The 12845-nt window shown below is 44.2% G+C and overlaps 1 protein-coding gene across 4 annotated transcripts in view; it reads right to left on the reverse strand.

The window, feature by feature from the left end:
• Nadk2 (NAD kinase 2, mitochondrial) overlaps positions 1-12845 on the reverse strand; it is a 43840-nt gene that overhangs the window by 15414 nt on the left and 15581 nt on the right. For 2 of the 4 annotated variants that reach the window (XM_059276360.1, XM_059276361.1), the window contains exons 3-6: positions 12416-12504; positions 9695-9776; positions 4328-4411; positions 2862-2998 (exon numbers count right to left, since the gene is read on the reverse strand). In XM_059276360.1, coding sequence (XP_059132343.1) covers positions 2862-2998; positions 4328-4411; positions 9695-9776; positions 12416-12504 — 392 coding nt within the window. The remainder of the gene's footprint in view (positions 1-2861; positions 2999-4327; positions 4412-9694; positions 9777-12415; positions 12505-12845) is intronic. The other 2 variants (XM_059276362.1, XM_059276363.1) reach the window with 1 other exon arrangement.

A 12845-nucleotide genomic window follows, 5' to 3' on the forward strand; every position in this document is an offset into this window, starting at 1 on the left:
ACACAGAGAAACCCTGTCTCGAAAAACCAAAAAAAAAAAAAAAAAACTACCCACTAATAATTTTCTTCTGTATAAAGATATTATGTATTTATATAGATACATTGTATATAAAGATATATAGTATACATATATAAAGATACAAAAATATGAACTGAGTATCAATTAACAATGAATTAACAATTCAACACAATCAATTACAAAGTCATAATTGACACAGACAAATGTTAAAACTAGTGGCAGAGACTGCTACGGTGTGTAATTCTCTCATATCACCTTATTACCAGACTATCTAACTCATATAATTAAAATTTAAAAAGGAAAAACAAATCAACCTACCTTCCCCTTTGAAGGGACACTGGTAATAAAATATATGTGTGTGTGTGTGTGTGTGTGTGTGTGTGTAACTTTTAACAAGAAACCTAGGCAAGGATGGGTCACACTCCATAAGGTGAAAATGTCATTGGTTCAAAGCTGCATGATTTCTTTTGAGTTCAAAGATGTAAAGTCTTGTCCTACACTGAAAAGCGAAATTATCAAATGTACTTATAATCTCAAACCTATTCCTGTATTCAAAAACCCAAGTGTGAGTTTTCTAAGCAGTGTTTCCAGCTGACACACAGAGAACTTAAGATAGACATCTAGCACACACCTTGAAACGGCTCTCAATTTCCTCTGAAATACATCTATTAAAAATAAACTCTAATCAAACCCTCTACAACAGTCCCTTGACACAGCGAATACCATGCTGTCAATCCTAACAGTGACAGCTGTAGAGTTACAGTGACATCAGTGTCTGATGCTGCTACTGACAAACCGGAACTATCCTGAGTCCAGATCCTGCACACACAGGATCTGTCTATCAGTGATCTATCCCACCCTCCTGCAAGTCCCACTGACACGCTTCTGACACACGTTGGGTTTGGGGATTTACTATCACTACTTACACTGAAGATTTCTGAGTTCTTTCAATTCACATGATTGCCTAAAATTTTGAGACATTTTCTTGGATTACTGCGGGGCGTTTACCCACCAACCCCACAGTTCCCTAGAGTTTTCTTGAGTGAGAGTAGCAAGAAATATCAGATAGAAGAATTTAGATTGTGGAGATAAAGGGATAGAAAATAAAGGATAGCCTCAAGAGGGCCTAGAACCTATTCCAACGGGCCCTGACTGTCTCTGCCCCAGGGTTTTTATAGAGACGCCAAGGGGTGGAGCAAAAGACCTCCTCCCCCAGCACAGCCAAGTGCAGACCATCTCAGACACCTGAGATGGTCCTAATCATCCTCTATGCGGACCTGCTAGGTAAAGTCACAGGGAACCCGAGAACGGGCTCCCACAGATTACTTTACTTCAGCCACTTTTTGTCGCTTCCCCAGCACAGTGACTCCTCAGATGTTCATCCTGGATACTGAGCTCCAACTCCTGGAGGGTGAACAACTCATTTCTAGGGATGACCTCTGTATGGCTTTCTACATCTCTCAGAAGACGGAACTACTGCTGAAAAGAAGAGATGCAGCATCTTTTGAAGATGTGGTGCTTTCCATGGTGTGGTGTGCCTGCCAGTGTGTATGTAGCTCGAGTGTGTGTGAGCAGGTGTGTGTGCGGGTGGGTGCAAGCGCACACGTGAACGGGCCTGTGGAGGCCCCAAGTTTGAGTGCAGGAGCTCCCTTGGTCTCTCTCCACTTTACTGACTGAGGTGAGATCTGGCAAGTGAAGCTGGAGCTCGCCGATCACAGATAGTCTGGCTTGTAAGCTTGTGCCAGCAACCCTGCCTCTGCCTCTGAGTGCCGGGATCCGAGGGGGTGTCACGTGGGCTCTAGGGATCCAGACGCCAGTCCTCACACTCGAACATAAGTACTTCATCCAGTGGGCCATCTTCCCAGCCCAGAAGCTTCTTTTAGTGAAGGATAAAATAAAATTTCTAAGCTATGATAATTAAATCTTACTTAATAATGAATAGAGATTTTCAAAACTAATTAATAGGAATTCATGTATACATAATTCCTCAAAAGATTAATGAAAGCGAATGATTTTTTTAAGGGCAAGAGAATCTTTCCAAGGTGACATGAAATCAGACCTTAGAAACATGCTAAAATAACAGAGCTATCGGTCACCAAGACACAGCAGAAAGGAGGTGCAGTGGTTGGTGGGGGGCGGGGGTTTAGACGCGATTCTTCAAGTTTACCCAGAAAATTTTCAAAGAGAAGAAAAGAATCTTTTTATAATAGTCCATGGATATTTCTATTGTGATTTTTTTTGTTCCACATAAGTTTTAGAGTTACTGAAAACAATAAGAAAATATGACACAATAAAAATCCATAAATTAGAGTGAAGCTGAATATTCACTTTAACCCTCAGACAGAACAGCTGCAAATTACCATCTGCCAGGATTCTCCTTAATGTGCTTTGAACAGAAATCTCAAAGCTGGATGCAAAATTTTCCAACAAGAAAGGTTTTAATCAACCGTGACAATAAACAGAGAGAGCAAGAGAGTGAATCACACACTTAACTACAGACACACATACTTACGAGCTCTCCCTCAGGTCAGCTCATTCGGTCTCTCCTGCTTCCTTCTGACTTGTCAAAGGTCTTTCCCTAAGAGTCAACTGTCCTGCCGGGCATTAAATAATCCATCCCTAATCAACTACTTTTTCAAACCTGTCCTGGAGACAGTTCATCTGGAAACATGTTCTACTCAGATTCTAATTATAAGAAATTATAACAAGAAAAACTTAAGCCAGCAAAAAGGACTTTTTTAAGAGTTACTAGTGGCACTAAAAGCAAATTAAATGTAAACTGTTGCTTCAAAAACCTAGAAGTTAAATAGTGCCCACCCAAGGCTAATGTCCAGTCCACCTACTTCCGTCATCAGCTCTTTTGACGTTAAAGGCTCTGCTGTGCTGATTGAAACTCAGCTGCTGTTCATGAAGGTCCACAGGAATGGGGTTTATGCCAGTCCCTTCCAGATATAACCTGATACGCTGTCTCCACAGCCACCTGAAAGGGAAGAAAGGGAATTTACAGTAAAACCAAACACACTGAAGTAAGGGTTAGACATTGCAATAACCCCAGCAAATTAAAAATGCATCAGAAGCTAATTATAGGTAGAGCATGGTGGGGAGGTTGAGGCGAGTTCCAGGCCAGCCTAGTCTACAAGGCTAGTTCCAAGACGGCTAGACCTATAGAGAGAGACCCTGCCAAAAAGGGGGATAAAACATTTTAAAAATTAATTATTCCATGAATAAATTATAGCACACACTCCTGAGGCCCACAGGTCCCTAACAAAAGACATGTGTGGATGTTTACTTCTCTTTCCAGTTGTTGGTAATGTCTAATAAGCTTATATAAAATCTACAGGGTAATCTAAATTAAAATCTTAATAATAAACCATTAAATCCATAAAAGCTGGACATCAGCATGCATTTGCTCAGCAAAATCTATCACAGAAGCAACAGTACCTGACTAAAGATAGTGATGTATAGATGAACATCCCCTAAAATTTCAAAATGGTGATGCATTTGCTGTTGTTTGGTGGTTGGTGTAGTGTGGTTGTTGTTGTTGTTGTGAGACAAGTTGCTCTGTGTAGCCCTGGCTGTCCCAGAACTCACTCTGTAGACCAGGGTGGACTCGAACTCAGAGATCCACCTGTCTCTGCCTCCCAAATGCTGGGAATTAAAGGCGTGCGCCACTACTGCCAAGCAATGGTGATTGTTTTTACACAATAGAAAAAGAATTAAGAAATGGCAAGCATGAGTTACTTACTACATCTAAAGACATAAATGATAATAAAAACGTGGGTCCCCATGCTTTCATAACAAGCACTCCCACCGCACTCATCCATCTCTCCAGCTCTGAGAAATACGTTTTTAAAAATCTCATCCCACTGCTTAAAAAGCACTTCATAGATAAGACAAAGATACTAAGAAGCACATCTTGGTTGGATTAAACATATAAGCATCCATTCATTATGAGTTAAAAGTACAAATATAAAACTGATTCTTCAAGTTTTACCGAACAGCTGGAACTATCTTTCTACCAAATGCCAAGAACATGTATTAGTGATAAGACTTGTAAATAGAGTAACTTCACTCTGGCTAAAGGAGTAAAATCTTCATTGCAATTATAGGCCGAGTAACATTTGTCACGTTTCCTCTTGTTACTAACTGGACTAGGGAAGATAGGAGAGATCTGCAACTGACTCCTTGAATTTTTTACCGCTACTTTTGAAACAATGAAGTACCCCAGTTTATCTGCTTGTCCTCTTTTGAAAGCATCAGCAGCACAGATTTATTACAGAATCAAATCCGAAGAATAAGAACTTCCTACCTGAACTCACCACGAGAGAACTTCTGTAAGGCTTCAGGGAAGGAATGTGTGTATCGAACAGGCAGACATAAATGACCTTCAGACCTGGGATGTCAAGGGATGTTCGGGTGGAATAAAGGATGGAGAAAATGGGGAGAGGAGAAAAAATTCAGAGCATCACTAAACTACAAAAATTAGAGACCAATTTTTCTAAATTTCAACCCTATACTTCATTTCTGCCACAAATTGTCTGTGACTTTCAATAACAACAACAAAGACCTAACAAATGATAGTCTACAACCAGCTTTAACAAAACAGAATTACACCTATGTTTCCACACTATGATGAAACCAATAATAGCAAAATTCTTCTACCAATCACCCTGCCCAATTTACCCAGTGGTAGAGTAGGATCCTTCCCCATACCTCTAAATTACTTAACTAAGTCACTTTAGGGTTATTTCTAAAACTGTCACGAGCACCAACCACACAGGAGTCTTCTAAAGAATCAAACTGTGAATCAAGATGTGAAAGCTTTTGAATCACTTAAGTTATCCTTAAGCAAAAGAACTGAGAAAGCTTATCTCAAAATAACCTTCCACTTACTCAAAATATATTAAAGCTGAACTTCAAGGAATTCACAGATTGACGCGGAAGACAACTTAAAATGAGGACTTGCAAAGCTGGAGAGATGCTCTGTGGTTAAGAATATGTACTGCTTTTCCAGAGGACCAGAGTTCAGCTCCCAGCACCCATGCCAGATGGCTCACAACCATCTGTATTCTAGTTCCGGGGCACCTAACAGACACCTTCTTTTCCTGATTCTGATGGTCGTAAACTCACATGACTATATCCCACACAGACACATACACATAATTAAAAATAAAATCTATAAAACAAACAAATAACTGAAAATTACCAAGTGGAAGATTCCTTTTAAGTAGCTACAGGACATTGACAAGATATGACTCCTAATGATATCCAGAAATTTTCATTATCCTCATTCCTGTGGTGCTCTAGTCTTGAAGGCAAGGCTGAGTAGACCTCGCCAAAAAGAAGTCTTGATAAGAAACTAATATATTATAAAATGTAAATTAATGAGTAGAAAAAGAAGTTTTTGCAAAGCACAATTAAGCAACGTCTCCATCTACAGAGGTCAATAACAGATAGAACCTCATTTTTAAAATTTTTTGTTATTGTCTGGTATCACAGACTGCTTACAGGTCTGGGTGCTGAGACTGTAAGCCTGGACCACTTGAACTATATCTATCCTCTAGGCTTCTAAAATTTGTGTATCCACTAATACTTTACACAATGTTTACTATATAAAAGGTAACACAGTCATTTGGTGGAAAACGTCTCCTTAGATGAAGTGCAAGTCTAAACTACTGTCCACAGAAGGTTACACTCTCTCATGAGGTCATATACTCAGACACCAGCTTGGCTCCAGGTATCTGAAGGCCTGACTTAGGCTACTTGATATATTCCCCAGGTTGCTTAAGGCAGGCAAGCTAGTGCCAGCTACAAGCAGGAGGTCTCAGTGCCTCTGATGTGAGCCTTCCTTCATAGGGGTAACTACACTGATGTCAGTATCGTGGTAACTGACCAGTTAATAAGCAATCCAACACAGAAGCTGCAATATATCACTTAGAACATGGCTTAGAATTTTCAGTATCACACCAGTTCACTGGCCTCACTGGCCAGCCCTGACTGAAAAAAGAGAGCAAGATGGAAGCCACACAGAGTGGAAATATTAGGATACTAATGAAGGCTGACTACTATGACATTCAAAAGCTAAATTATTTACCAGGCTCGGTAGACGTGAGTGTGGAAGACAGAAGGGACCAACTGATAATATTTTTAATTCAGATTGAGTCCATGTGAGCTAGCCATCTTAAAGCTAATGTTTCGGACCAAAGGAAACCCTCAAATGCCTGCAGCCCCAGATGACCTTTGACTTCATGACAAGGTATTAATAAATACAGCTTTCCCTTTTCTCTATTTTCTATTTAGAAGAATAGATTTTTAAGAGTTCTTTGTTTTGTCTCCTTGCCTCCATAGGCAAATCTAAGGCCTCCAAATGTGACAGGCTTGTGACTTAAAGCCAGCTTTTCAAAGAAAATACAATTCAACCATAAAATCGTTCAAGTTAACAATCTCTTATGGCAATGATATAAAAACAGGCTATTAAGAACTGCTAAAACCTACATGCATCAACACTGAAGAGAATCGAAGGTTAATTACTAAACTAATGACCTTACTTTCTTAATCTCAGAGAACATTAATTCAGGTACGTTGAAGGCCTAGGCCTGCTCCCTAAGATCATTTAATTACATTCACTCTTCACATGTTTCCTGAATCCTGTGTATAAAACTATGTTAATGTTAGAGAAACTGAGACTCAAGGTCCTATACTGAAAAGAATTAACTGTGTAACAGCTGAGACAGGCAGAAAAGACAGGAAGAGGTTAGTTACATGCAGTCTGTGCAGGGAGTTGGGAGACCAGCTGAGGCCACTGAGGCTTGACTACGAACTACAGCAGTATATTTTGACACTCCATCTTGAGGGAACGGCCACGGGTAAGCTTGGCCCGAGCACAAGCGCACTCTTGGCAGCAGAATACAAAAAGCATGAAAATAGCACAGGCCTTCTGGAGAGCTCCCTCACTCCTTCCAATCATCTACTATCTCCTATGTCAACAAAGGCTCTGGCCAGAGCCAACGCTCGCCTGAGTGGGTCTCCAACCAAGGTGTGAACAGATGCTCACATGGTTAGTGTTCACTCTGAGCCTCTTCGGAAGATTCTGGGCTGCTCCGGGAAGTTTAAATCCACACATGCACTTTTTTCAACTGAAGACTACACAGTGCCTGTGACTACGTTACAGATGAAACCAGAAGAGCAGAGAAGCAGCAGATGGAAAAAGAACGTATATCTTAGCTAAGGGATTTGCAAAGCACCCTGAAGATCACAGGGGAACTGTAAAAGATTTTAATTAAGGAGCAACTATAATCAGACGTGCACTTTAGAAAAAGACCAGGAGTGATGTGTAAATGTCCCCCATGGGCTTCTATGTTTGAACACGTGGTTACTAAAGTATTTTCCACAACAGCCTATGAAGGCCTGAGCTATGTTTAGTGGCAGTGAAAATCGTAAGAGATGGACTCAACTGTGTCTTCTAGACATGGCAGGTTCTGGACAAAGCCTGTGCATGATCAAGTCAGTCTATCTGGCACGGAGTGAGAGGGGTCCATGAGCCCTAGGTCTAACCCAAGAGCTATGGAGAGTTGACAGCTTCTAGGAAAAGCAGAGTTGGTTTTCTATTAGTGTGTGGCTCCTGGTGGGTCAGCCACACTCCAGTGGATAGCCCCATAACCAGAACTATATGGACAGCACATATTGAAGTAAACAGGTTAAAAAAAAATGGTCAGATTGTTGAAGGGGTGAGGAAGGTGAAGGTGGATCTGAAAGGAGTTAAGGAGAATATGAAAAAAATTCACAGTATTAAAATTGTCAAAGGATTTTAAAAAAAATTTTGAGAGTAAGAATCAAAGGCATAATTCCTAGAATTTATTCACAGTTTGATGAGAAAATAAGAAAGTAGTCACAACTCCATCACAGGTAATGGTTCCATTAACCAAAAATGATGCAGAAGAGAAAAGCAAAGACCACTTGTAGACATGCTGCTTTTTTAATACATCTGACAAAAAGCTAATTTGCTAGAACAGCATGAAAAAAAAGGAATGAAAATATCAGGAAATTAGGACAGAAAACAGGAACCAGCAGATAATGAAGTCTTGTGGTTCATGAAGGTGACCATCTGTGGACCATTTCCTAAGATAAAGGATCTAAGTGTTAAAACTTAAAAAAAAAAAAAAAAAAAAAATCCAAGGAAAGGTAGGGTGAGTTGGCTGGGCTCATCACAGTTAAGAACTAGACTTACTCGGTGGCGTGGGGCGTCACTGTAAGGCTTTGAGACCGTTTGAAGCATCACTGACTGCAGTGGACGTGTTAAGGATAAGGACAGAAGCAGGGGATGTTCTAGACAATGAAAGACAAAAGGGCCCAGAATACAAGCTATGAAAACAGCATTATAGAACAGTGACCAAAAATAAGTCCCTTTAAAGAAATAGAAATCACAGAGGTAGAAAGACAAGAATCTTATAAGTGATATGCTTAAAACCCCCCAAACCCAGAAAGACAGAAATTACAGTGTCTGCTGGGTTCAGGATGTCTCTTAAACAGTGTATCAGTGAACTTGTTGAGGACAAATCCAGAAAAGGCTCAAAAGTTCAGAGCTGGGAAGTGAGGACACAGGCTATGTCTGGAGGCTCCAGAGAACTGAAAGGGGCAGTAACCAAGATGCAGAGCGGCAGGAAAGGCATAGGCCTGGCTGGGGGAGACTGCAGGCTGAGAGGGATCAGAGGGAACGGAACCCGTGACAGAGGAGATCTCCTCCCTTCACCTCCTCTGTGAACATGGGAGGGCTCACTCAAGCGAGAATAGGACGCAGGAGTGTACAAAAGTGAACAGGCCCTCCTCAGTGGAGGGACGGGGAGTCTGAGATGGGAAGGCTCAGTGTAAAGATCTCCATGAGCGGCCAAGATAGAGCGTAGACGCTGGAAGTGTCAGCAAGCCCAAGTTTCTAAGATTTTCTTTTCTAGGTGATTTTTTTCAAGCCTAATATAGGAATAAATAGGATGACAGACAGGTGGATCTAGAATTGAGCAGAAAGGTAATTATTTAAAAATATTTATGCAGCCATCAAAGAAATAAATAAAATGAAGAAAAATAGAGGGGACCCGAGCACCAAATACTAGAGGGCAGGTCTGCAAGGGGGTAAGACTGGTATTAAGGTAAGAGAGTGTGTTCCTAGAAAGGAGACTGTGGAGGTGGGAAAAATCCAGACGAATTTTATAAAGTCCAGTTATGGTCATGGCTCTAAGTGGCTGGAATTAAAAAAAAAAAAAAAGAATAGGCATCTGTAAAGTTGGGAAAGAAAAACAAAAGCTTTCAGACAAATGAAACCAATGCAGAAACTCCACCTAGCCCTGACTGACCACAAATGTAAAAGAGAACTATAGGAAGGGTAGGAATCAGTTATCCAAGGGTCTCGGCAACCAATCACTCGATCGACCGCCCATTTTATCACTAAACTGGTTTTGGAACAGGTTCTGATGCTCATGGTACCAGGAACAAAGATAACTCTAACATCATGTACTATGGTAAAATCCCACATCATGACCACAAAGAGACAATAAAGAATAGATTCCAAAGTTTAAGATTCATCAAAAACAGGCAACACACAAAACAAGGCAGAAATAGCTACATGTAGGATATTTAAAAAATCAGTTCCACAAACCAGACACAGAATAAACATGTTCTCGCTTACCGTTCTGGATCAGTGTTGACCCCAATGACAGGTTTAAGTCTGTCCAAAACTTTACTCGCTGCCAGAAGCATCGTGCCATCACCTGACAGAGGGTGAGACACAACCAGACTTGTCTTGTAAAGCAGTTTTAACATCATTTTGAAAACAGGTCGTTTTAACAATCACACCCTCCTAGCTGACTGACACAGATTCCCCTCCACCTACTCCATCTTTGGACTGTCCTGAGCTGCTGTACTCTGCCACACCTGCGCTGAGCGGGGCCTGCTGTGCTGGGCTGGGCCTGCTGTACTGTGCTGTGCTGGGCCTGCTGTGCTGTGCTGGGCCTGCTGTACTGGGCTGGGACTGTTGTTCTGGGCTGGGCCTGCTGTACTGGGCTGGGCTGGGCCTGCTGTGCTGGGCTGGGCCTGCTGTACTGGGCTGGGCCTGCTGTACTGAGCTGGGCCTGCTGTACTGGGCTGGGCCTGCTGTGCTGGGCTGGGCCTGCTGTGCTGGGCTGGGCCTGCTGTGCTGGGCTGGGCCTGCTGTGCTGGGCTGGGCCTGCTGTACTGGGCTGTGTGCTGGGCCTGCTGTACTGGGCTGTGCTGGGCTGTGCTGGGCTGGGCCTGCTGTGCTGCTGTACTGGGCTGGGCCTGCTGTACTGGGCTGGGCCTGCTGTGCTGGGCTGGGCTGGGCCTGCTGTACTGTGCTGTGCTGGGCCTGCTGTACTGTGCTGTGCTGGGCCTGCTGTAGTAGGCTGGGCTGGGCCTGCTGTACTGTGCTGGGCTGGGACTGTTGTACTGGGCTGGGCCTGCTGTACTGTGCTGTGCTGGGCCTGCTGTACTGGGCTGTGCTGGGCCTGCTGTACTGGGCTGGGCCTGCTGCGCTGTGCTGGGCCTGCTGTACTGGGTTGGGATTGTTGTTCTGTGCTGGGCCTGCTGTGCTGGGCTGGGCCTGCTGTACTGGGCTGTGCTGGGCTGGGCCTGCTGTGCTGGGCTGGGCCTGCTGTACTGGGCTGGGCCTGCTGTACTGGGCTGGGCCTGCTGTGCTGGGCTGGGCCTGCTGTACTGGGCTGGGCCTGCTGTACTGTGCTAGGCTGGGCCTGCTGTACTGTGCTGTGCTGGGCCTGCTGTACTGGGCTGTGCTGGGCTGGGCCTGCTGCACTGGGCTGGGCCTGCTGCACTGGGCTGGGCCTGCTGTACTGGGCTGGGCCTGCTGTACTGGGCTGTGCTGGGCCTGCTGTGCTGTGCTGTGCTGGGCTGGGCCTGCTGTGCTGTGCTGGGCCTGCTGTACTGGGCTGGGCCTGCTGTACTGGGCTGTGCTGGGCCTGCTGTGCTGTGCTGAGCCTGCTGTACTGGGCTGGGACTGTTGTTCTGGGCTGGGCCTGCTGTACTGGGCTGTGCTGCGCCTGCTGTGCTGGGCTGGGCTGGGCCTGCTGGGCTGGGCTGGGCTGGGCCTGCTGGGCTGGGCTGGGCCTGCTGTACTGGGCTGGGCCTGCTGTGCTGGGCTGGGCCTGCTGTACTGAGCTGGGCCTGCTGTACTGTGCTGTGCTGGGCCTGCTGTACTGGGCTGGGCCTGCTGTACTGGGCTGTGCTAGGCCTGCTGTACTGGGCTGGGCCTGCTGCACTGGGCTGGGCCTGCTGTACTGGGCTGGGCCTGCTGTACTGGGCTGGGCCTGCTGTGCTGTGCTGTGCTGGGCCTGCTGTACTGGGCTGTGCTAGGCCTGCTGTACTGGGCTGGGCCTGCTGTACTGGGCTGGGCCTGCTGTACTGAGCTGGGCTGGGCCTGCTGTACTGTGCTGTGTGCCGGGCCGGCTGTACTGTGCTGTGCTGGGCCTGCTGTACTGGGCTGGTCCTGCTGTACTGGGCTGGGACTGTTGTACTGGGCTGGGCCTGCTGTACTGGGCTGTGCTAGGCCTGCTGTCCTGGGCTGGGCCTGCTGTACTGGGCTAGGCCTGCTGCACTGGGCTGGGACTGTTGTACTGGGCTGGGCCTGCTGTACTGGGCTGTGCTAGGCCTGCTGTACTGGGCTGTGCTAGGCCTGCTGTACTGGGCTGGTCCTGCTGTACTTACTGTGTTGTGCCTGTTGCACTGAAACAGGATTTCAACAGTGCCAAGACTAGCCAAAAAAAAAGTGTTCCCATTAGAAGGCTGTCCTGCACATTAGGGTGCCTGGCAGAATTTCTCCCCTCAACAACACATTAAATGACAATAATACGACCCAACTAGACATCATTGCTCTAATCCCAAACATCTTCTTCCCTGACCTATAAAACAGGTCCAGCGATTTATGACATTTTGGTGAAAACATATCCAACTTTAATATAGTCTCTCCAACAACTACTTTTGATTTAAAGCTCGATAAAGTGGCCACTAATAACAAAAATCAAGAAAAAGTACATGTTGCTGTACTGGGGCCAAATAATGAAAACCTCAATAAATTATCACAATTGGCTCTTTATTAAGATTGTCATAATTAAACCAAAATACACTTAACAAATCATCTTTTGAATCTGAAGGTAAGACCTGTAAATCTACACTAAAGAACACACAGAGAACCTCACAACATCAAGAATTATAAATTAACTAATAATAAAGAAAAACATGCAACAACAAAAAACAAAACAAACAAAAAACCCGTCTGGCAGGACTTGAAGGATTCCAAAGCGCTAACTCTGGGTATCTGGAGATGACGCTCACGGACGAGATCCCACATCCCAGCACCTGGTCTCTGGGGAGCAGTTACCTCCTGCCGCTATGACAGCGTCTGCCCATCCAACAGCTTCTTCGTTGTACTCCCTCCGCTTGACAAGACGAACCTCAATCCCTTCATCCCTAGGATAAGAAGAAGTTGCATACGTTTTCCACTGGTGACATATCTAAGGCACGGACATTTTCTAAGAGGCAGATTTTTAAAAAAAAAAAAAAAAAAAAAAAGTAAAATCTTTGTTGTAGAAACTAATTTAGGTGTAGCTTGTAAAGTTAGCCGATACAGCCAATTAACTATGCCAGGGCAGGAAGCAAATGCATGAAAGTTGACAACCAGATCTCCATGTGCCTTAAAACACATTTTAAAATCACTAACAGTAAAACTGATTGATCAGAATTTTACTTTCCTGTTTCTGATGCTGAAATTTAATGTAAAAATGTTTTATATTCGTTACATAAAACTTATA

The sequence above is a fragment of the Peromyscus eremicus genome, chromosome 11 (genome assembly GCF_949786415.1).
Source record: "Peromyscus eremicus chromosome 11, PerEre_H2_v1, whole genome shotgun sequence".
NCBI lineage: Eukaryota > Metazoa > Chordata > Mammalia > Rodentia > Cricetidae > Peromyscus > Peromyscus eremicus.